General features: G+C 39.2%; 2 protein-coding genes and 1 non-coding gene across 5 annotated transcripts; 1 reads left to right on the top strand and 2 right to left on the bottom strand.

The window, feature by feature from the left end:
* The first annotated feature begins 144 nt into the window (after positions 1 to 144).
* LOC111344175 (beta-1,4-galactosyltransferase 5) lies at positions 145 to 9339 on the top strand. Of its 3 annotated transcripts, none has more exons than XM_022951383.2 (7): positions 145 to 1060; positions 1974 to 2086; positions 2733 to 2858; positions 4000 to 4187; positions 5229 to 5351; positions 6081 to 6182; positions 8237 to 9339. In XM_022951383.2, the coding sequence occupies exons 1-7, from the start codon at positions 568 to 570 to the stop codon at positions 8358 to 8360; spliced, it is 1269 nt and encodes a 422-aa protein (XP_022807118.2). In that variant the 5' UTR covers positions 145 to 567; the 3' UTR covers positions 8361 to 9339. The 3 variants fall into 3 exon arrangements, with proteins under 3 accessions (XP_022807118.2, XP_088604624.1, XP_022807119.2); XM_022951384.2 differs by having other exon boundaries at positions 151 to 1060; positions 2733 to 2849; XM_088748498.1 differs by lacking the exon at positions 2733 to 2858 and having other exon boundaries at positions 150 to 1060.
* Trnat-ugu (transfer RNA threonine (anticodon UGU)) lies at positions 148 to 220 on the bottom strand. The gene has a single exon. It is a non-coding gene; the product is annotated as a tRNA-Thr (tRNA).
* Positions 8743 to 23738, bottom strand: LOC111344174 (uncharacterized). The gene is made up of 15 exons (XM_088748496.1): positions 23278 to 23738; positions 20204 to 20380; positions 19739 to 19789; positions 19400 to 19513; positions 17764 to 17843; positions 17538 to 17640; positions 16956 to 17016; positions 16150 to 16244; positions 15839 to 15988; positions 14513 to 15087; positions 13630 to 13865; positions 12900 to 13022; positions 12218 to 12371; positions 10804 to 10951; positions 8743 to 10478 (listed from the first exon to the last, which is right to left on the bottom strand). The coding sequence occupies exons 1-15, from the start codon at positions 23434 to 23436 to the stop codon at positions 9447 to 9449; spliced, it is 3258 nt and encodes a 1085-aa protein (XP_088604622.1). The 5' UTR covers positions 23437 to 23738; the 3' UTR covers positions 8743 to 9446.
* Between the last annotated feature and the right edge of the window lie 809 nt (positions 23739 to 24547).

Genomic DNA, 24547 nt, shown 5'->3' with positions numbered 1-24547 from the left:
ACATGAAAAAAGTTGGATTCATAAAACCGAGTATTTAAACAAGCATTCAGGAAAAAAACTGTAATAGAAAAAGAAAAAAAAAGGAAAAAACAAAAAAACCCAAGATAAGAAGGTAAGCAATATAAAATTGATAAAATGTAACATGCTAGCCCCTTGAGAGATTTGAACTCTCGACCCCTGGTTTACAAGACCAGTGCTCTAACCACTGAGCTAAAGAGGCCGCCTCGCTTTCCGGGGTAAATATTGTATACTTATACAACATTTCTCATGGAATTTCTCATGTCAGACTCCTCGTGGACTTTTCCCCCATACCAAAGTACACCCTTTTTTATCAACAACGCGGCGAGTCCCTCTCCCTCTTATTATCCGACTCAGGGCGGTTTTGTTCAGATAGTGGTCAAAGCCTTTGTAGATTTATAACAATTTGATTCATCTTTATAATTTTTTTTTTTTTTTTTTTCATGGTTTTATTTCATTCAAACATTCTTTCCACCCATTTGGCGTAACCAGGGGATCTCTTGTTTTATCGATGACTTCATTTGACGTAACGCAACCCCTTTTCCTAAAATGTCCACTTTCAAAGTTTTCAATTTAGTTTTGATCTCAGGAATAGTGCTATATTTTCTTCTTTATGTTCTCTTAATCGGGCATTCACCACATCTGCCAGTGGTGAAAATTTATTTTGAAGAAGAACCGTCAAAAAGCGATGAAAGGGACCTTACACCCGAAACGTCGTTTAATTTTGGATCTAGAACAAAGATAAATGACAGTTTCAATTCTTCTCTGATACCAGAACTTTCGATGAAAGACGAAAAAGCGCCAGAAGAAGTTAGAGGCAGAGAGGAAAATACTGTGAAGACAAGTAGCCTTCTTTCATTTCTCGAAGGACTGGGTATTCCTATAAACAAAGCCCGTATTATGATGGCAAGCGATGTTTCAAAGGAAGTTCTCCCTCGAGTCAATCCAAACGGAATTTCTTTGACAAAGTTGATGGAGAAAATGGATGCGGAGTTTGATGTTGAAAGGGGTACACCGTGTCCAACTAGTCACTTAAATTCAGGTGAGTCAAAAAAAATCAACGAAGATAAATAGTCCGCAGATGAGCTGCAATTAAAGAAGCCTGGAAAGAATTTAGTTTTCGAACAAATTTGAACCGATACTCCTCATTTATTATCCATGCGTCTAAACACAAAAAATTTTTTTCTAATCGCGTTCGGAGAATCTACTTGATTAACTTTCCATCATCGTCAGGACTGAGAACTGTGACTTTGAAACCGAATGATTCTCACTGCCACTTCTAAAAAGCCACTTCTAAAAAGTATGAACACAATTATAATACTATTAAACAGATTGTATTTTGGAATTTAAAAGTGTAACCTGACCGTTATAAAATTGACTCGAAATGCGCTAAACATTCTATTACAGACACCGCCATATTGAATCATTACTGCTTAGGAGCCTAGCCTAGCCAGTCACCTTCGACTCAACAAAGACCCAATCCCTTTTAACAAGGGACTATGGGTTTCGTCTTCTCTTTAACAATTAGGAGTGGCATGATAAGGCAATTTTCACCTAGAAAATTTTTTTTCCTGCCATTGTAGATAAGCGACTAAGTTTACCTAGGAGTTTTTAATATGGCGGCTTAAACAGTTAAGTATTTAGCACATCACGGAGGCTTATTTTCGACCGATGATGTCATTCTTTTAGACATCGAAACGCGGTAAGAAGTAACTGTTCGTGTAACTTTTGATAACAGAGATAGAATAATCTGATTTCTGAAGCAAAATGTATCATCTATTTCTTTATTATCTACCTTGAGAACTCGCGTAATTGCGGAAGGGAAACCCCCGGCGGAAGGCGAAAGAGGGTGGAAGAGAAATCGTCATCGAATATCATATCTACCTGGACATATTCAAAGACCTATTGGGCCCCCAGCTTTATTTTGATTTTGGAAAAACAATCTTTATTTTCAGTTGGTTTGTTGGCGGTTTACAACAATTCATTGAAGCTCGAGGAAGTGGAACGTGAGGTAGATTTTGTGCAGAAAGGTGGACAGTGGAAACCTGACTGTGTACCCAGGAAAAAGGTTACAATGTGATTAAATTACCTAGGCAGCAAACAAAGGAACAAATGAAAAAATGAACGAGTGAGCGAATGAACGAATTTATTTATTTATATTAATTTTAGTAACTTCTATTTAGTGACAAAGAAAAATGATTAAAAGAATAAAAAACGGTACTAAATGAGGGACTAACGTAAGGACTCGAAGTCCCAGCGAGGTCAGCCCCCAACGAATGAACGAATGGATGAATGAACGAATGAGCGAATGAATGAATGAATGAACGAATGAATGAATGAACGAACGAACGAACGAATGAGCGAGTGAACGAATGAATGAATGAACGAATGAATGAACGAATGAATGAACGAATGAATGAACGAATGAATGAATGAACGAATGAATGAACGAATGAATGAACGAACGAATGAAAGAATGAATGAATGAACGAATGAGCGAATGAATTAATTAATGAATGAATGAACGAATGAACGAATGAATGAATGAACGAATGAACGAAAAGTCCAAGCAAACGAAAGAACGGAATACAAGAGTGAGTCCTTGAAGGATTGAATAATCGAACGATCTAACAATGAGGCTGTAACGGTGTAACCTCGCAGTTCATAGGCGTAAAATGAAACTACTTTAATTCAAGATTTATCTCATTTTTCAGGTAGCCATAGTTGTTCCCTTCAGAGACAGACAAGAGCACCTTAACATATTCATAAGACATATGCACAAGTATCTCCGATGGCAAATGTTAGAGTACAGAATCTTCATTATAGAACAGGTGACCGGGGTAAGAAGGGGGGGAGGGGAGGGAAAGGGAGGTGGTGAGGCGGGCAAATATATTTTAACTAGCCTACGTGCAGCCGAACGAAAACCCGGTTTTATTCGTCTGCGAATTAGCGACAAATATCTTGTTCTGGCGTATGGAGATCTGGGTACTAATATCAGTACTTCGTTCTGCATTTTGTCTCGAAGACACGCTGGAATATCCCTTCGCTTGAGGTGTTGACGTTAAGATTGAGGTACATTCTTCCTAAAAATGGCTCTTATTTGGTGTAGAATTATCAATTGCAGCTATTGATGGTAGCTCAACTGGTTCTTTGGCAGAGTACCGCGATTGTTGTGAATTTAACTGCTCGTTCGGGCGAGGTGTCGAAGGTACTTGTTCATCATCCAAGCGTCTCATCTTCGGTGTTGAACCCTCGTTTGTCACGGTAGGACCACTTCTCTTTAGTTCAGGATGTTCACTGATAGTAGAAGCTGGCCTATCAAACAATTCTTGTAACTCCTTCTCAATTTAGGTAGGTTCTCGACAATTGCAAGTTCTCTTCGCTTTTTCAACAAAGCCAGGCATGACTTGCAAATGTGCTCGCAAGGATTTTCGCGAGTGAATTTGAGACTCCATAGTTCTTGAGCTACATTGAATTTACCTCTCCCTTTTACTAGATATCTTTCCTGGTGATTTATATTATTCTTCGAACAAACTATACGTACGCGTTCCATTAAAACATTCGAGCGCTCGTGCTTAGACTTGCCCGGGAAAATAAACATGGCATATGAGGCAACCTGGTGCGAGTGATTTTCAGCCAATGAGCGCCCTCGTAAGGAACAACCAATCGAAACTAAGTACTCGAATCTCGGTACTTAGTTATTTGTCGCTGATTCGCAGACGAATAAAACTGGGGTTTTCGTTCGGCTGCACGCAGGCTAATTTTAACCGGTGTCTCAAGTTTAGTCTCTTTCGCGACTCAACCCCTCATTTCCAAGTCCTCGCATGGAATTTCCTGCGACATGAACGAAGAAGCTTTCCAGTTACTCGTTATTCGCCTCACCCGGCCAACCCATCCCAAAGTAGGTGAGGTTTCGTCGTGCTTTCCACACAAAACGCATACCCTGATTCAGCCAAGGACTAACATGTGGTTATTTTCCAGGCCGACAACGAGCGCTTCAATCGTGGAATGCTAATGAATGTTGGGTTTAGTGAAGCAATGAAGGTCGGTAACTTCACATGCGTAATATTCCATGATGTGGATCTCATCCCAGAGGATGCTAGGAATGACTACAGCTGTCCTTCCTCTCCGCGTCACATGTCCACTGCTGTAAGCCGCATGGACTACATGTTAGTATTCATAACAAAAAATTTTTTATTTATTTTTTTTTAAATTTGGTTTTCAGGTTTTTGTTAAAAGTAAAGGGAAAGGTCTCTATTTCTCTAAACAACATATGTGTTTAGTTACAATTTTAAGGTTGAAATCAGACAGGCGCCTCTGGCAGCCGTGTTTAGTCCGTAGCGATTTCACCTACCCACCCAACCCACGCAACCCACCCCAGGGAGGACATCCATCACACAGTAATCTCGTGCGTGAGAAATTAAGGTCTTCTATCCCAACCCTGCAGGATATTTTATTTGATAAAGCAGGTTACTAGGTAGGCAAGACTAAACTCCTGATGTGGAGACGAGACCTCCATTTATTCGTCCCTATCCGAGAAGACTAGAATATCTAACCATTTCTTGATATTAAAGAAAGGAAGCATATTCTTCTCAATTAATTTTAAGACCCTGAGTGTTGGTCCGGCCGGTATTGAACTCTCGACCTCCCGCACAGCAGTCCGGCGCTCTCCCAATTGAGCTAACCAGGCGGCGGTTTGTTGTATATAGTCTTCCGGTTAGTTAGCCTGCATGCAAGCAGTAGTGGCAAATATTCGGTCGCCATATTGGACGGGTGGAAGATTTGGGACGAGAGCTTAGTCACTCGTCTCCACCGTGAGTCTCAGATCTTCCACCCGTCCAATATGGCGACTTAATATTTGCCGCGTTGAATCACAAACTACCGCCCGCAAGCATGAGCGGGCTAATAGCTAGTACTTCACAGAGCTTTGATCAGAGTAATACCACAGCCAAACAGATTTAAAATCAAACATCACAAGATGCCAATGATAATTTAAAGAAAATGCTGAAAAATTTGACGAATTCTTGATCAATCACATGGTCAGAGATGTAAAACTAATATCTAAGCCGCCCGTGATTTAGACAGATACGAGACAAAGGCACGACGTTATTCGGGTTTTTCGGATTTGAGATTCTGCTGTTTTGGAAGGTTTGAGGTTTCTGTATTAAGTTTTGCCCAAGGTTGAAGTCTGTTTACTTTTGCCAACACAGATTAAAGTACGAGACCTTGTTTGGTGGTGTTGAAGGTTTCTGGGTCGAGCATTACCGCCACATCAATGGATTTCCAAACCGCTTCTGGGGTTGGGGCGGAGAGGATGATGATTTGTATGTCAGGTTTGTAAAAAGAGAAAAAAAAAAAGGGAAAAGAAAATATTTAAATAACATAGATAACACGTTGTTGAGTTGTCAGGTTAAGGTGTAGTGACGTCACTACTAGTCTTAATTCTACGTCATGTCAAAGAACGTCAGATTCAAAGCACCGTCGAGCAACTTTGTTCCCAGTGTCTCTCCTCTTCTCCTTCGAGAAATGAAGAAGCGAAAGGACCCTGGGAACCAGGTTGACCGTTCCATGTTTGTCAAAATCATTTCACTCTTCTGTTGCCAAGTTGCAATATCATATCAGTGAGGGATAGAAAAGGTGTAAGTACTTTTAAATGAGAATTGTGTCAATCGAAGCATGAACGAGAAATTCACGTTCTGAATGCGAGTAATTCACTCACCGTTTAATTACAAATTACAAGGTATTACCTTTTAGCGCATTCGCTTCAGGCGATTAAGATTCCAGAATTTATAACAGTACACGAAGTTCGGAAACTCGCGTGACTTCATTCCCTCTAAACCAGATAAGTTTAATCGAGTACTTTTGTGAATTTGGGATGCGAGACACACTTGCGAAACTATTCATGAGACAACCATACCATACTTTTGCGTCCCTTCCCTTTATCGTCTTAGCATCTCTCTGAAAGCGTTTTATATTGTAAGAGTGGTGAAAATCTCTAACCTTAAGACAATCTACCTTTACCACCCTGTATTTAAAGTTTTTAAACTTGCTTCAATGTTCAGAATCACAGAAAGGCGCCTGAGTTTCACTCGGCCGGCTCATATGATTGGTCGATACACCATGCTGGATCATACACACACAGAAGAACAAGAAAATCCTCTAAGGTAGAAATAAATACACCTTATTCCATGCTTTAACATATTATACGCGCAGATACTTTGCGAGCTACGTAGTATTTCTTGCGAGCCCCGTATTAGCGAGGAAAAATACGAGCAATTCGAAAAATGTCTGCTCGTATTATATGTTAAACTATTGAACAAGGGATTTTTAATTGACCTTTTCTTTCATTACTAGTATTTTGGCATGTAGGTTTGGAAATACATCCCTCGATATTGCTGAACATCGAATTTATTACAGCGTGAAAGACTAGCACAACACAACCGAAACCATTGGAGTGTATTTTTTATCAGACTAACCGGGCTCACGCTAGAAACGTCAGCTTTTAAACTCCTCACAGAGGGCGATTTACATTATGAACTCAGTTCATAAAACCAGATTACCTTGTTACCTTCACCGACGCAGTACCACAATTTCTTTAGAAACGTACCCCCTCTAACAAAACAATAAATGCGCTCAGCTTTCCGTCAGTATTTTTCCCTGTTCTCCAACGTAACACCGTGGCATATTTTCGCGTTCTGATGTGGAAAAAGGCGTGGAAGTGGAATGAATAAGTGTGTTGAAAACCCTATCTAGACCTCTCTCTCGAAATCTCTCAAATGACTGATTGTTGAAAAAAACAAATTCAAAAAACAATAACCAATCATAACACAGAATACTTCTCAGAAGTAACCGATGAGAACTGTGTGGCCAATCAAGTTGCACCTAAGTTTTGGTTGGATCTGATTGGCTGAAATGCCGCTGCAGGTTTGTTGGAACAACAACAGGGCAGTTCCGAAAACGCGGAGTGCGGAGTCTAAAAAAAAATGAAAAAAATAAAAAATAAAATGAAACAATTAAAAGAATAATTAAAAACATAAATACAATAGAAATAGAAATTTAAGAAACAAAAATAATAGTTATTAAAAAAATTCACGCCCCCTGAAGTGGACTTCATATGGTATATTAAACTCAAGATTTTCATAGTTAGCAGTTACTTTTACCACTTATCACCAGCTTTAAAGGATTATTTTAAGTACGTTTATCCCCGTCACATGCCTTTCCATGTCAATTGATTGAATGCCTTGGCCAAAGGAGACACCTTATCCCTCAGCCTCTTTTCCATGCGTTCGGTTAGTTGAGTCATAGCTCGGAAAACGGTGTGCGAAAAAATCGGGAAAAAGTGCTTTTTTTTTACTCTGTTTTACGTTAAAAGCCTTCAAGTACTGTGTATCAACTTAACTTTATTTCCAGCTTGAAATCAGTAAGTTTCTTCCAGAGAAGATATTAGATTCTACCAGAAAAAAAATACATGCCGCAGTCACGGTAGTTGCACGTGGAATTGACGAGACAAGCAACCCTGTGCAGTTAAATGGCTTTTTTGGGAATACATTTTATTTTTATAATTTGATTTCTCAAAGTGTAACTTTACCTGCGTATTGACTTGCTTCTCTATTTGTCAATCTACTTTTTTCATCTTTCTATTTTTCAGCGCTGAATATCTTTCAAGGTTTTAGTTTGAGCTTTGCGAGAACTTTAGGACGCGCAGTTGACAAGTTGTGAGAATGGTTCAAGGGTTAATTCACACGGACAGTTTATTTTTGGAAAGCAAAGCTTGAGATTGTTTGGAGGCAGTGCGGCTTTCCAGCAAAACCGAAGGTGTAATTTCTCCGTTTTCTAGACATGGTCAAAACTGGACTGTTCTTTACTCTTTTTTTTCCGTAAACGGTGAACTGCCAACTGTGAAAATCTTGAGTTTGATATACCATATGCACAGTGCACTTCAGGCGGCGTGAATTTTTTAATAATTATTATCTTTATTTCTTAAATTTCTATTTCTAGTTTATCTATGTATTTAATTAGTCTTTTAATTTTTTTTTTTAATTTTTTTTAGACTCCGCACTCCGCACTTTGATCCCAAATTCCTTTGACCTCTCAACTGAGAAATGAAATTCCTTTGTCCAAAATAAATTTTGAAGTAAAGGAATGGAAATCGTACACAAGAATTCGTAATTTGAACTTCACTTCGGGATTGTTACAGGTATGTTCTTTTTTAAAACAGGCATGAGGAACTTCGTAGAAGTGAGGCGCATATCGATGCGGACGGATTGAACACCCTCACATACAACGTGATGGAATTCCAGGAAAAGCCGCTGTACACTCTGATATCTGTATCACTCCAATAGTGTAGAACGCGAACGTAATGGAAACAGTCGACGATGTAACATACTAAGTCAGCGGTTGTACCTCTTTTCGTCCCTTAGCAACATGAATGACCCATCCTTAAAAGACTAGTATATCCTGATCTGAAATCGAGGGGGTTCGCTGTTCTGCTGACTTTCTCAAAAATTGCTGGCGGACTGTAGTGGTCCTGAATAGAGAAAGTGCGTGATATTTTCGAAGTCTGGCGACCTTTATGTTTGAGTCGAGTACGATACTGTAATGACAAAGTGGATGCTAGTCACTCTTTAAACTCAAGGTATTAATTGACTCAAAAAACGGTAGAGACCAAAACAGCACACGATCCTGTACCCTTAAAGCGGCCCCTTAAAATAATTAAATCTCATCTTTAAATTCCTCGTTAAATTTATTAACAACTCTTGCACTACTGTAGTGATAATATACAAACACCGTACAATTACAACGTTGGCTTCCCTCGCATTTGAGGGCGAAATCTACACGAAAAAACGCGCTTACTTTCTCTAGAATCAATCTTCCGCTTTATAAACAAAGATTGCGCCAAGATTTTCCAATAACTTTTCGTTGTACTCATTCTCAAGAATAGATCCCAATACCGTTCCATAACTAACGACCTACCCAGACAAACGAAAAGGATTTCGTCTCTAATTTATATATAAATTATTAAAAAAAATAGAGAACTCTGGTACTATTCGGTGATAATACATGAGCCGTACGTAGCCTTCATAATCCTGAAATAGGTGAAATAAATCTCCTCGCTTGGGAGGTACATCATTCTAAAACTTCCTTGACGAATGTTTTCTCAATAAATTCCAAGTTTTAATTCCGCTTTAATGGGCCTTTCCCTCATTTCCTATACCGCATTTCATAATTAGCTACAAGCCGTGAGGAGAAACTGTACAGACAACACATTGAATGGTGCTGTGTTTTTTAAGGTTACAGAATAAATATTTTTACATTTTTGGAGTTTTTTCTTTTTGTTCAACAACAAAACAAACCATGGTAAAACCAAGCCTCCATGGCACCCACGGCATGATGTTGCACGTCTCTCTCCTCCCGTGTAACAATAGGCCTCAATAGAGTCTAGCTGTTTTGGAGTGGATTTGGATCAGCTCCTGGTCACAACCAGCGCAGACTCGTTGTCGCCTCTCAATCGGAACGCATCGGCATCTTTCGCAAACTGGCCGATCAGTGATGATTCGTGCAGGAACTTGCCGGAGGCCACGAGAACTGTTCGTGTATGAATCGTCGGTCGAACCTGATGGGTAACACGGTCTTGATAAAGATGATGTGGAATAACTTTTCTGGTGTTCACGCTGATGTGATGGATTGTAAGGAGGAGCAGGTACATAGTGGGCAGGCCGCTGACCATAAGAACCGCGAACTCGGTAAGCACTTTCCGTCCCATCCACAGAGCGCGCGGGCGATGGAGAACGATCGCGAGTTGTCAGCCGTGAGTTCTGAGCTGAATTTCCCACGTAAGATACTTTGGGTCTTGGGCCGGAAATTGTTACACTCGGTGGAGCTTTTGGATTGTCGCTACTTCGGTAAATCTTCGGGTCGTAAGAATCAAACGTGGGAGCTCTTGAATTCGACGGATTCGACGGTGAAATGTAAATCGAACTCGACACTCGTCTGGTCAGAGACGAAGGTCGGCGGTTTTCGGAAGTCTTCGTCTTGTTCTCGCCGACTGGAATAACCTTAGTATAATCCGTTCTCGGCTCCGGACTCGGAGTGCGAATATCAATGTTCTGAATTCGAGCAGCAATTTCACTTTCTCTTTCTCGTTCGTAATGGACAGGATTATAGCACATATGGTCTGGTTTAATTTGCTGTGAGCAAACTCTCGGCCCCATTCCACTGGCGCCGGTTTTGTTCCCTTGAGGTTTGCTTACATAATGTCCACTTGAATACACAGTTGGCCTCGGTTTTACTTTCAAGGGTAGACTGGTGGTGTTTTGTTCTTCCCAGTTGTCTCTTCGGTTAAATCTTGAATCCACGTAACTCCCGTTACTGGAGGACACGGGTACTTCTTGAACCCTGCGAGCTGTAACTTGAGGGGCGGAGTATTCTCTAGCAGGTAGATCCCTTCGCTGGACAGACATCTGTAAAGAAGAAATTGAATGATGAAAAACTACTTTGATATTCGAATCTTTAAAAATTTGTCTTGTTCAGTCTCTGAGTTCCCCTGATAGGGTGTGGAAGGGGGTGTGGAAGGGGGTTGGGATGGGTGGGTACAACCGGAACAGTTGTCACTAGGTCTCTCGGAGGCGAAAAAAAAAAAAAAAGAACGAAATAAAGACGATAACCGCAACTGTATGTTTTACCACAGAAAAAGAAACTACATGCAATTTAAGCGAAAAGAAATGATTTTCGTAGAGTTTTGTATAAACTCGTAGAAATAGAGTAACAGATCCGCTGACTACATACGTATTGTACTGGTGGCGGTTGTCGCTGCTGAGGCATCTGTTGTTGTTGTTGTTGTTGTTGTTGTTGTTGTTGTTGTTGTTGCCTGATCATGTAAGATTCCCTCTGTCTCTGCTGGCGTAAGAGTTCTTCCTCTTTTTGCCTTGAAAGACTGAAAGAAAAAGGAAGAGCATCACCAGCGGTTACTGGTACACAAAGAATTTTGAGTGTGTGACATTCATTGATAGCGGAAAGTTTAACTGTTTGTCTGCAATGTTAGGAATACTGCGGAGGAAGATCACTTCACCCTTTCATTCCCAAGATGCAATTGTAGTCACGACGCCTCACCTTCGGTTACAATTTAACGCCTTTTGGACATTGTTTTCCGTTTTCGGTTGTTTCGTGCATATTTGTTATTTTATTGGGTTCGCCAGTCATTTTTGGTTACGTCACATTTCATATTTTCGTGTTCATTTTTTATGCATTGTTTCTATTGATTGGCATAGCTTCTTCTACCGTAGTTTTCTTGTCGCCGTTGTTATTATGTTTTGGTCGTCGTAGTCGCCACATAATCTTATAAGTTTCGTTATTTTGTCCGTCATTTTGCATGTTTTATCTGTACTTCGTTTTTCTTTCCTGTTCTGTTTATTTAACTCATTTATGTACATTTGCCTTTAGCGAATCGCTAGTAAAAGTGCGAATCTCGTTTGGTTGTGGATTTCGACTACAGCAATCAGTAATCTTCCCTTCTGATTTCTATACATTTCCCTGGAAATCAGACGAGAGAATTGGTTTAAGATCAATACGACACCCTCTTGCTAATATGCTTGTCTGTTCAGGTGACCTATTTGTAAGATAACACATTGGAATCGCAAGGAGAAAGAACATGTTAATCACCTCTGGCAGCTTAAGGGTTAAGCAGAAGCCAGGGGGGGGGGATTTTTCTGTTTCTTAACTGCGCATATCGCGAAGGTTTGCATTTCGCAAGGACGCATCGCTGCGGAATATTTAAAGCGAGGGGCTACTTCTGCTGGTTTTTATTCTCGAGGTTGTACTCAGTTCAAGGAATTGAAACCTTGCAGTATAAAGGTGATGTTTTTGGCGTTATTGAGGCGTACGGAGGCGAACACAAGGCAAACACGATGCACAACTCACGCACGGGGGGAGTTATGTTTTTCGCGCCCCTACCCTGTCTTGCGAGTCCATTTGACTGCGCAAAATTACGTCTGTTCTGCCGGCTAAGGAAGTGACATCCATCATACAACTCCGATAATTCTTCAATGCGACACACGATGCCAAAAATTCTAATAAAAAAAAGAGTTCCGCTTCTCACGCACGAGTACGTGTCCTTGCGTGTCCTAGCTGCGTATGTGCGTGCGTGCCACTTCTCCGGCATAATAGTAAGATCTACCTTGTTTCTTGCTAAAATTGTGTTTACCTGACAGAAGCAGTTCCACTGTCCGTTATAGGACCGGATTGCAAAACGCGGCCCAGATTTCTGGCCCGTGCCTGGCAATTGTGGCGCTTCACTTGAGCGTAGTTCTTCCTGTTTAGGTCCGCATTATTATCCTCTGTAACCATTCGAAACTTAGCTGAGGTAAAGAAACATAATAATCATAAATTAACTATGCCTTGGCCAAATAATCATAGCAACTTAACAGCAAAGAAAAGTGACAATTATAGCTATCTGTCATGAGTAAATAATTATCACGAATTTGCTAAGCCAAAAATTATTTACATCATATAAGCAAAGTAAAGTGATTATCATAATTATCTGTCATGATAAAACAATTATCATAACTTGAATAGTTACAATGAACCTTGCACACCAAACCCACTTAAGGTTGGTCGTATTGCCCTAGGTGGGAATGAACCATTAAGGCTGTGATGAAGAGGTCTCGTGATATCTTCGTTCGAATTTTTAATGAAGAAATTTCTTTAATTTTTAGTAACAAAATCTCTCTCACGCGCTTCATAAAGTTTATCGGCAAAATGTTCTCTTGCACGGATATTTCCCTTGACTTGTGAAATTCGCTCTGCCCCACCCAACGATCCATTCCGTTCATTGCCTTGTTCACGTAAATAGATAAATGCTCAGTCCGAACTAAAACACTACTCACTAGCTGCCTGGCTGCAGTAATCAAAAGCTTTGACGAAATCCTTTTGATTCTCCCAGTCCTGTGATGCCTGGAGGTACAGCTCTCCTTGTTGAATGAGGTTGTCGATACGATCAATAGGATCAGCTGAGTAAATCAATTAGACAAAATGTTAGCAAAGTAACAGAACTTTTCTCCTATGTAGATATGCCATCTTTTTCATCGGGTTCACTTAATTTTCGCGACGATGCGTTCAATTCTGATTCGTTCAACAAGTCTTTCCTCTCTAAACAAAACTTCCCACTCTACGGGGTAAATCTTGGTTTGCAAACAAAACAACGCCATGAAAACGCTCTTTTTTAAAAACCGAAAGACTTGGAAAAGGCAACTTAACTTTCACGATTCACACGAACACGAAACCTTTCAAAAAAGTTAACGTCGCTGCTTTCTGTATTGGAACTTAAATGGACACACAAGACAGGGGAGGGGCGCGAAAAAATAACTCCCCCCCCCGTGAGATTGTTGGCAGAAGTGAAAACAAGAGTTCCGCTTTCCACACACGAGTACGTGTCCTTGCGTGTCCCAGCTGCGTGTCAAGGACGCGAACAAACATTTCTACCCACAATCTCGTACCCTTGTTTTCCGCTGTGGACGAGAGTTTTCGTTCGTGAGTTTTCAAAGTAAAAACCTCATTTTCAAATTCATCCAAAAAGTATTGACGATGCCTACAATATACGCATGCGCTTTCTTTTACCTGGGCGCGGGGGCCAGTTATCGTACTGAGAGTGACGCCATGACTGGTTAAAATCGATGAGGTCCTCATCACTACCCCCGTGGTTGGTATCAGTTGAGCTAACTGACCCCCCTGCTGAGGAAGGTGTAGAGCTAATTCCACTGTCATTATACATCGCTCTGACTTGAGCAGAGTGCAGCGCTTTGGATTGTTCGTAAAGTTTCATGATTTCCATTTTCGCCTCTTCATGCTTGGGACTAAAGGGAGAAGATCAGTGAGCCACTATCATTTCACTGTTTTACGCTTGAAGTACAGAGACATGAAAACTTAAATTAAGACATAAGGGACCTTAAGCGGTCACGGACTAAAACGGCGAAGAAAAAGTCGATTAAAAAAAATGAGTTGAAATCGATAGTAAGAATTTCGCGAATGGCTGCATGTGTTTACTGTCTCTTACGGCATCACACCACAACCTCAACATCACGTATGTGAGCAGCGCTGAGTTCCTAATTCAACTTAAATAATTGGCCGTCGAGGTTTTCGTTCTCGGACAACGTAAATTTTGCTGATTTCTCGTTGTTGTTGGGCAGAGGTTGGCGAAGAAATGTAAACAGGTTTAAAATGAACGTGCTGGCCTATTATTCTGCCAATTAGATCTCTTCTTTTACCACGTCCTCGTTACCGTTACGTCGTGGTTTGGTTTACTTAAGGTCCCTGATGATTGCAACAGAGCTGAAAATTTGCTAATTCTGTTACAAGAGCAGTTGCGTTTCTGCTCTTTCACACAAAATTGAGAGCGTAACCCCAACAGATGCTGACACCACGACACACACGACCAGAGAACACAGAGAACTTCACCTAAAAATCCACGCTTTGATCTTCTATATTGCACAGTGCTACCTACCTCAAATCTATAAGATCAGGGTCGCCGCTAGACTCACTAGACCCAGTTGAGGAACGTCGGCATTTTTGAGAACCTTTCTTCTTATTCTGCTTCAAGTGCGACACTGCAAGAGCCGGGTTCACTGCGCTCATGATGGCTGTTCCAATCCTTTTGAAGCTCGGCCTTTGCCTCTCCTTCCCAGGACTACTGGCTGTGCTGTCTGACGCGTTACTTGGCGACCGTGATAACTCTTTCTTAGGATTGGACAGGTCTCCGGATGAAAGACTCTTCTTTGACCTGAACAGTGACTTCTTATCTAGTTTTGGTTTTTGGCGTGATTTGGATTTTTTGAACATAACAGGGCTCTTTTCGCTGTCACTTACACCATCGGCTATCCCTCTTTCTGTATCAAGACTTTTCACCCACAGTTTCCCTTCACTTCCCTTCTCGTGAACTGTGCCATTGATGAGGGTTCGTACCTTCGGTGCTGAATCAGGATTCACAGGTGTCCCAGCAGGGTTGGCATAGAGAAGTAGAAGGGGCTGATAGTGACACAGGCGGCATTTCTCCATCATAACCAGCCAATCAGAGCCGATCTGAAGCAAAATATTGACCTTTAACTCCCACAAGTGATTAAGTGATTAACCACTATCTTCTCCCTATGATTTCCATACATTATCCAGCAAACAGGTAATGAGAATACTCAAACTTATCAGGGAGAAGTTATCCTGATCTGACACCAAACTCTCATACCTAATTTACAAGGAAATATGTAGTAGCCTGCGGGGAGAATTTACAATTAGATCTTGAGGAGTAAATGGTTGATTAATCTCAAATTATCTCTTGCATCTTCTAACATACAGGTTAAAGATCAAAGTCAGGATGCGAGCAAATATGCCCCCACCCTCCCCCCAACCCAACAATACTCCACTGATAAGAAGGGTAACATTGGATTAAGGGAGGGGTGGGTGGGTGGGTGGGCAGGATTACATTCCTGCTCTCTCAAATAAATTCAAAATCACAAAATTAATTCAACCCCTGTTATTTTTTGACAATCCCCACTGATTCAAAATATGGTCACTTTTGGAGCTGTAAATTAAGTTGGGTGTTGTGGGTTAGTTTTTGGAATTTGAAATTCTTGCTGGCTGGACATGAAATTCAACACAACTTGAGGATGTGCATTTTTTTTACTTCAACTGACCTCTGTAAATTTTCACATGAACAACACGAGGCAGAACAATATTCAGACTACAACTAATTAAAATTTCATGTTCCATCAAAAGAACCCTTGCAATACAAGTTAAAAATTAATCCTTTGCAGCTTTTCTTTCCAGCCTGCACACCCACCTCTTTGACTCTGGCATCATCAAAGTAAATCCAAGTTTGCAGCTTGCTATGGAAAAAAAACGTTGAGTAGTGTTTGCCGTAATACGTCACTATGCCAACCAGCTGCAGACAGGCATCCTTGGCTTTTTCATCATACACTTGATGGTACAGCTAGAAAAAGAAATGAAAATTGAAGATAAAGGTTCAGATTGTACACCATCAATTTTTGTTTCAAGTCATTGAAAACTGGAATTAATGCAGGGAACAGGTTGCCCAAGGGAAAATGTCATTTTTGAGAAACAGAGTACACTTATAAAACAAACTGCTCTTACATCAGACAGCTTCAGAGTTGTTCCAATGCATTGTAAAACATCAGCAATATGTTCAGCATCCGGACACTCAGAGTCCCAGATAAGACCAACGCTCACTGCAAGTAATACAGCAGTTGATCAATCAAATAACGTCAATCAATACAATTAATTTATCAGTCAGTTAGTCAATACCTCATTTGATCATTCAATACATCAATCAGTCAGTCAGTAAGTAAGTCTTTCAAAATCAATCAGTCAGTCAGTACGTCTTTCAATCAATCAGTCAGTCAGTAAATCTTTCCATCAATCAGTCAGTCAGTAAGTCTTTCAATCAGTCAATCAGTCAGTAAGTCTTTCAATCAATCAGTCAGTCAGTAAGTCATTCACTCATTTAAGCAGTCACTGGATCAGTCATCTGCTCATTCAGTTTCAGTCAATCAGCTAGTCAATGAATGAGCCATTTCTGAATTATCTTTGGCCTCTTTTTCAAAACAAGGCCTGGTGCTCAACCATGTGTATGAAAATGAATGTCATTTACATGTGAATGAAAACTTGCTATCATATGAAAGGATGAGCACCAGGTCTTGAATTTGAAAAAGAGGCCAAAGGTAAATTTTGAAATGGGTTATTAGTCACTCACTCAATGGGTAAAAACTGCTAAGCCTGTGATAAAAAAGTGCAAGTTCAAAATTTTCTGAGAAAGCAGACTATTTAGATGAATGTATATCAGTGGTCCTTTATCATTTATGCAATGGAGTCTTTTTAAATCTGGTTTGTCCATTGACCTGTAAATTTCATAATTACATACAATTATTTCCTACACTTACCAATATCAGGACAATTTAATAACAAACGTTGAACTTGAACTCTATCATTACAGTCTGGACTCTGAAATAACAGAAAACAAATTTGATTAGAATTGTAAATGACATAAAAGTGACTTACCTTATTTATCCATTTAACCCCCATATCTTAAAGAAATACTAGTTGCCGAGGTTAGGAATGCATTTGAATAACTTGAACTACTTGCAGAATAAGACACCACGTCCCAAGTATCACATTCGATGCACGTATAGAAACTGTAAAATTGATTCTTAAAATTCTGTAAAATTGATTCTTAAAGCACTGTTATTTTACTTTTACAGTTTCTATAAGTGCGTCGAATGTGATAGTCGAGTCCGTGATGTCTTATTATGCAAGTAAAAAAAAAACCCAGATCTGATTGTCAATTCTTTCCTCTACCTGCTTCACATTTCCTTGTAAATTGATTACTGTATGAGAATTTGGAGAACAATCAAGGTAAAAACTTTTACCTGATAAGTTTGAATATTCATACTACCTGTTTGCTGGATAATGCATGGATTTTATAGGGAGAAGTTACATGTTAATCAAGGTTACTAGTGTCTTACTTGGCACTCTCTGGTGTCCTGTCCTGCTCTACGAAGCAGACATCCAAATTGATTTTCAATTGGCCTTGTGTTATCCCATCCTTTTAATCTCCTGGCTTTAGCACTGAAAGCAAACAAAACAAATCCATTTTAATCCAATAGTGAAACAACGAACACTCAGTCATTCAACAAATAAGATTCAACTCAGTGTAGTGCAAAAATGAGAACAGATGATAACTCCACCTACCACAGTGCAGAGGCAGATACATAATGTACAAGCTGAAAGAATGGCAAAGGTTCTGACTGCTCACCACACTCACAAATTGTCTAAAAGAGAAACAAAAAAAAAACCAGGATCTATAAATGTAAATTTAGAATCATTGGGATCACCAACCTACAAAAGATACTTGAGATAAACTCATGTTTAGCTGACTATAGCATTTAAAAAATAAAATTTTTTAATCATTTCTGGGATTTTCCGAGGTTAAAATATCTTTAAAACGGACATTTCAACCAGTTTTACTGGTCTTCCTAAGGTTGTTTAAATGTTGTCAATATGGCGGATTGTTTAGTCTTTCAGCTTGGTGACCGCACATGTTGTCAATATGGCGGATTGTTTAGTCTTTCAGCTTGGTGACCGCACATGTTGTCAATATGGCGGATTGTTTAGTCTTTCAGCTTGGTGACCGCACATGTTGTCAATATGGCGGATTGTTTAGTCTTTCAGCTTGGTGACCGCACATGTTGTCAATATGGCGGATTGTTTAGTCTTTCAGCTTGGTGACCGCACATGTTGTCAATATGGCGGATTGTTTAGTCTTTCAGCTTGGTGACCGCACATGTTGTCAATATGGCGGATTGTTTAGTCTTTCAGCTTGGTGACCGCACATGTTGTCAATATGGCGGATTGTTTAGTCTTTCAGCTTGGTGACCGCACATGTTGTCAATATGGCGGATTGTTTAGTCTTTCAGCTTGGTGACCGCACATGTTGTCAATATGGCGGACTGTTTAGTCTTTCAGCTTGGTGACCGCACATGTTGTCAATATGGCGGATTGTTTAGTCTTTCAGCTTGGTGACCGCACATGTTGTTTCATGATCATTACACGACGTTTAAACGATGTCAGCTTGCATGGGAAATGTAGTCTGAGGTCTGTCAAGTACTTCTACTTTTTCGATAATTCACTGCTTTTTTCAGTCTTTTTTCATGATCAAAGAAGGAGTTCAGGACTGGTTTCCATGTGTAAAGCTGACATCGTTTAAACATCGTGTAATGATCACGAAACGCCATGTGCAGTCACCAAGCTGAAAGACTAAACAGTCTGCCACATTGACATCATTTAAACAACCTGAAATGTCGGTTTTAAAGATATTTTAACCTCGGAAAATCCCAGAAATGATTCAAAAAATTTTAGTTTTTACAAAGATGAGAGGTGAAAGTTTCAGGAATACGATTATAGCATTTTATTTGTGGCATAATCAAAATCCCCGATAAAGATAAGAAAAAAAAAATTTCTCAATCCTATTTCTTCCATACTTCACTCACTGAATCACTATGGGGCCAAGAGGACAATTTAGTTGAACTATGGAGTTACACACTTTTCACTGTCTACTTTTTGACCTCAGCCAGCCAAAATCAAAATTTAAGAAGCCACTGATTATAACAACAAAAAATTGTGAAATAGTTAAAAGAACTTTAGTGTCTGGTATGATGCAGTGTTTTGTCTTAGCCTAAAGACTCTTCAGATACTTTTCAAAAATTTCCAACCAACTTGCTGAGCTTCACGCCCAAAGTTCCATTCAGGAAATATCAAGATGTTAGCAGTCTGGCCCCCTATTGCAGAAAGATTCCCAAATGGAAGTTCACAAGTTACAATATATTACCTGCTCAATAACCTGCATGGCAAATTTTTGGTGCGATATACAGTGTTTAGCATTGCAAGCATCGTCATGTTCATTCTTCGTTACAAGGGCATGCATATGACTGAGGATGTTTTCCTGAAGGAAGTAAGAAATTGAGAATGATAAAGAAGCAGGCAGAATCTCAGCATAGTAATCTCCTGTTATGCAGAAAGATAAGGTGAATCAAAAGAAATGATATACAAGTTAGAGAAGATGTGAAGTTGAATGCTTCATTAAAATTTGAATTTTAAATCTATTTGGACTACATTGTGCACAATGGATTATCAAAGCTTAGACTACCAGAATCAACAAGGCACTTACAAAGCACTCAGCAGCATCATCCATGTCTCCCAACTGAAATCTGTGCTGATTCTGTCAAACAAAATATATCTTATCCTTACTGACACCTCTATCTTTTAGGTAACTATCAAATCCACCAGTGAGGCATATGGCATCCATTGCAAAACAACTGTAGATCCGAGTCAATGGTAACAGACACTAACATAAAGATTTCAATAGGCTGTAAATTGCTCTAATACAGTTGTTAGCACACTACACCTTTGAAATGACCTTAAATTTTCCAGTGATGGTTGCCATACTGATTCTATCCATACTTTGTGGTAATCTGGATCAACACAAAATTAAATTTTTAACCTCCTTGCCTTTCCCAATCAAAGTAACTCTTACTTGTGATCTGAAATAGCTTGAACCGGCAGGCCTGACTGAAAGTTGCAACAAAGCATTCCCTCCTACAACAAAACCTTATTCTACATGTAAATCACCAACCTTAAATGCAGCAGCTAAAGCAACCCGCAGTCCATCTGGTGGTAAAGCATCATTACTGCTATACTGGAACTGTTTGAATATTAAGTCCAGAGCACAGAATATACATGACTCCCCCATACAGTAATGTCCTTTAATCTCTCGAAAACTTCTCCTGAACACATCCAGATGCCAAAGGACCTACAGGGATAAACTTAGTGAGTATCAATAAATCAAAACTACCTTTACCCTTTACCCATAATTAACAAATGGTAAAATCCACGTTGTACACTATTGAGTTATGGATGCACGCAGGAGGTTGCTAAGTACAAAGGAAGTGTATGAGTCGCACGAGGTGATAGCCTAGAGTGACTCTAGCTTCTTGAGTGCTTAGCAAACCTCTCACGTGCATTAATAACTCAATAGTGTACACTGTTGATTTTTTTCAGGTCTGATTTTCACTATTGCATAAATAGCGCTATCTTCTGCGAGGATCGTGCATCATACGTAGTGTACACTGTATCATTCATCATTTGTTTTATAACATAACATTGATGCTATAAAAGTATTCATCACTCCTAGCTGACTAGACAGTCATAATATGACATAATCCAATAAAAGATAGCGCACTATGCAAATTTCATTGAACACTGTGGCAAAAGAATTTTCTTTTATTTAACAAATCTTACATGATCAGAAAAAACAAGCGTGCATGGAAAACCAGTCTTTGCATTTGGGTACACCCATGGGCAAATAGCGGATGCTGAATTGACCAATCAGAGTGCACGCTTTACTTTGGTTATGTTATAATAGTGATTAACATCTAATTTCTCCTATCAGTATCACACCTGAAACAAACACTGAGGTTGTGAGAATGGAAGAAATGATCATCAACTACATAAGCTCTTGATTGTTTGACAAATTCTCCTTATATGTATCACTGGAAAAGTATAGAAGACAATATGGAGAATATGCATGCTGATGTCAGGGTGTTAAGGAGAAGTTCAGAGGTAGTTTGTGTCTAGTAGCTAGTGTGCTAAGGTTTTAAGTCAAATTATCAGTTGATCCATTGACCTCTTCATTCTCACAAACTGTCAACTCCCAACACAGTCTGCTATACATTTCTTTTGTTGCTAAATCAAACAACACAAAAAAAAAAACAACCAAAACATCAAAATTGATAACCAGATTTCAGGGAATCCATCATAAAAATTAGTATCTGGAGAATATTATTAAGTTAAAGGAAAATATTCTCCACGTCTGATAGCTCAGGTCAGCATAATCTAGATACAGAATTCTGCTTAGTGGCTAGAAAATTCTGCAATTTTCTATGCCTAATTAACAACACAAATTTGTAAGCTAATGCAAAAATTATACTATCAAAATGCAAGGTTGTTTAGCAGCAAGCCTTTGAAATATGGTACAAAATAATTTAACAACTCAATGCTTCTTCAACTCATTAATTCACATACTTTTTTTTTAATGAGTTGTTTCCGAATATCACAGGATTCTCACAATTATGTTAATAAGTGTTGCACAATTTGTAAACCTGACCTGCATGGCTTTAAATATTCACCACTCCTAGCTTACTGGACAGTCATAATATGTCATAATCCGATAAAAGATAGCGCACTATGCAAATTTCATTGAACACTGAGACAACTAAAGCATAAGACAATAAGAAATCAATCTCAACAAAAGCTTACATTATTACAGAAATAACTCCTACCAATTAAAATGCAAGTTTCAATTATCCTATATCTTTCAAAGTTGAGTGATCATAGATAAACAATTTCCTGTGATGGAGAAGCCCGATATTGCTTTGGAACACTTAACTACACATGAGGCTAAATTTTGAAAATATTGTGTTCAGTAGGAAAAAAGTGATATTGGTATCAAAAGTTATGTAGACTTCCCTTCCTAAGTCGTTGAAGCCCAAACTCTTTTGATATATTTTGTTTCATTATAATGTGATTGAGAGAATGAATTCTTCAACTTAAATGTCTCTAAGCTATGGTTTGCTGAGACATGATGAGGTTTAAAGTGCTTTGATTGAGTAAGTTGCTGTCGTGAAGTTGCATTCATCTCAGAAAGCTCTTTTCAATGAATAAAAGCCAAGTTTTTTGCTGTTTTGGCATTAATGTTCACTTACGCATGACCTTTACACCAAGATTCTAAAAACACGAATGCAAATTAATATATTATCTGAAGATTAATCATAGAGGGCAACTTTTGATATCGATAACAAATCAAAGATGAAAGATCTTTAGTCAGCATGTAAATCCCATTTCGTATCACACACTTTTATACCCTGCAGCATCAGAATACCACTGGAATCTGCGCAAAATAACTTTTAAAATTTTTTATTAATTAGTTTGTGACGGCATGCATACGCTTGGAGTAAGGTCTGGAACTAAAGCTTTTCAGATTCCTTTGTATTCGGTCAAAAATAATTTCAATCATCCACAAAGCACGCTTTAGCATTTTGACAAAACATCTTCACGCACCATTGAGAGCTTTATGCGAAATGAAAACGCGACTCCTTAAAAGGAATCCCTTGCTGACAGGGCGATTAAGTTCATAATTCAAAGCTAACTTCATTGCAATGTTTCATGTCGGCAGAGCATTACCTAATCACACATCCAACAGATATTAACTTCTTTCAATAGTCGAATCCTCGAGATTTTTCAACCCACGTCTTTGAAAACAAAAGCAATACGTGCGCTCCTGATCTCAAAATTCGTATATCAAACGGAAACTGAGCGTTGTAAATCTTGATAACTTAAGAACTCTTTTAGCTAGAGGAAAATCCCTACATCACATCACCGCTACAAATGTCCAACTGTGCGAACATTTAGTGGTCATGTTGGTCATCACACAAGTTTTCAACGCTGTTTTTAATGTGATAAAAATAACACCAAATACTATTATGAGTAAACTTGTATTGTCCGCACAATTTCGCGCACTCACGCTCCTTCCTAAGGAAAAAACTGCGACTAACTACTTCCCTTATAAAACAAAAAGTGGAATGAATGTTCTCTGAATACAGATCGTTTAACTATACAACATTTACTCAGAAAACAAAATGTTATTCTAACCTGAACTGCCGAGTTCAGAAAACAATTATTTTCACCAGGGTTGTTCAACAATCCCTTGTTGTTTGCCATAGACGCTGTCCTTTCTAGTCGCTCTTGCCGGTCCATTTTTTTCATTTTACTCCACCAGTCGACTTTATTTCCACTAATCTTCGCTGACATGCGTTCCTTCAAGCAAAAATGCTACGCATTCTCTTGACGACAATCTTCTGTTGATGGAAGCTCTCGGTGAAAACTCTCGCTTGATGAATCGAACGTCTCGTGAAAAACAAAGAATTATCCCCAGGATTGTCACATTCTCCAGCCCAATTACGTCCTTGCCTGGTACCTAGGAGGCCTCTTGCATTCTTAAAATATCTTTTCAGGCTCTCAAAGCCGTCATAAGCGCTATAAAAAGCTAAAACCTCAACTTGTGACATGAACCCGTCGCCATCTTTGCGTGAAGTGTTTTTCAAGGTGTGACGTCATGAGCTACGCAGGAAATTCCTGGGGAGGAGAGAAGTGATGCGGAGTGGTTTCTTCGCTCGTGAGCCATGCAGGAAGTCACACTTATAAAATATTTCCTTGAATGAGGAAATAATGCAAAATACTTCCGATTCGGTAGAGTTTCGTTTAAAAGCCCTTTGCTTTGATCAAGAGCTATTTTAACTTCTGTAATTCTTTTCATTCCCGTGGTTCTGTTAACGTTCTATGTTGAAAACTGTTATTTCTCATTGTTTCACTTCTAGTTTCGTGCGTCAAAATTGCGTGGAACAACAAATAATAACCTTTTCCTTTCTTCTCGTGAAAATTCTTATTAAGACAACTAGAATTGGCGAGATTTTAATCATATTTGGAGAATACACCTGGGATAAAAATTTCGTTGGGTGCATATTTTTTTAGTACCCGCGAGAAAAAATAAAACCATGAGCAAACCACATTAGGTATTTTAAGACAAACTTTATTTATTCATCGGGAATTGTAATAAATTATATTGTTTGTCTCACAAAACTTGTAAGCAAAACAAAACTCCAAGTGGATGTATGTGATCAAAAAACACTTCTGTACAAAAACCGCTTTACTCTGCAACTCTAGAATTTAAGTACTTTCTAAATTTTAGTGAAATCAGAATCCCTCAGCCTCGTGCAAACTTGATCGTGTTGCGTTTTTCTTATTTTTGTAATCAAGTTAGTAGCGCCCAACTTGTATCTGTGGAGCACGGTCCGAATCCCGTCGAAACGTAAATTTTTTCCTTTTTTTTAGGCTTCTCTTCTGCAATTGCTTATGGCTCATC

Source organism: Stylophora pistillata, chromosome 2 (assembly GCF_964205215.1).
Source record: "Stylophora pistillata chromosome 2, jaStyPist1.2, whole genome shotgun sequence".
NCBI classification, from domain to species: domain Eukaryota; kingdom Metazoa; phylum Cnidaria; class Anthozoa; order Scleractinia; family Pocilloporidae; genus Stylophora; species Stylophora pistillata.
This window is presented reverse-complemented; position numbering and strand designations above follow the sequence as displayed.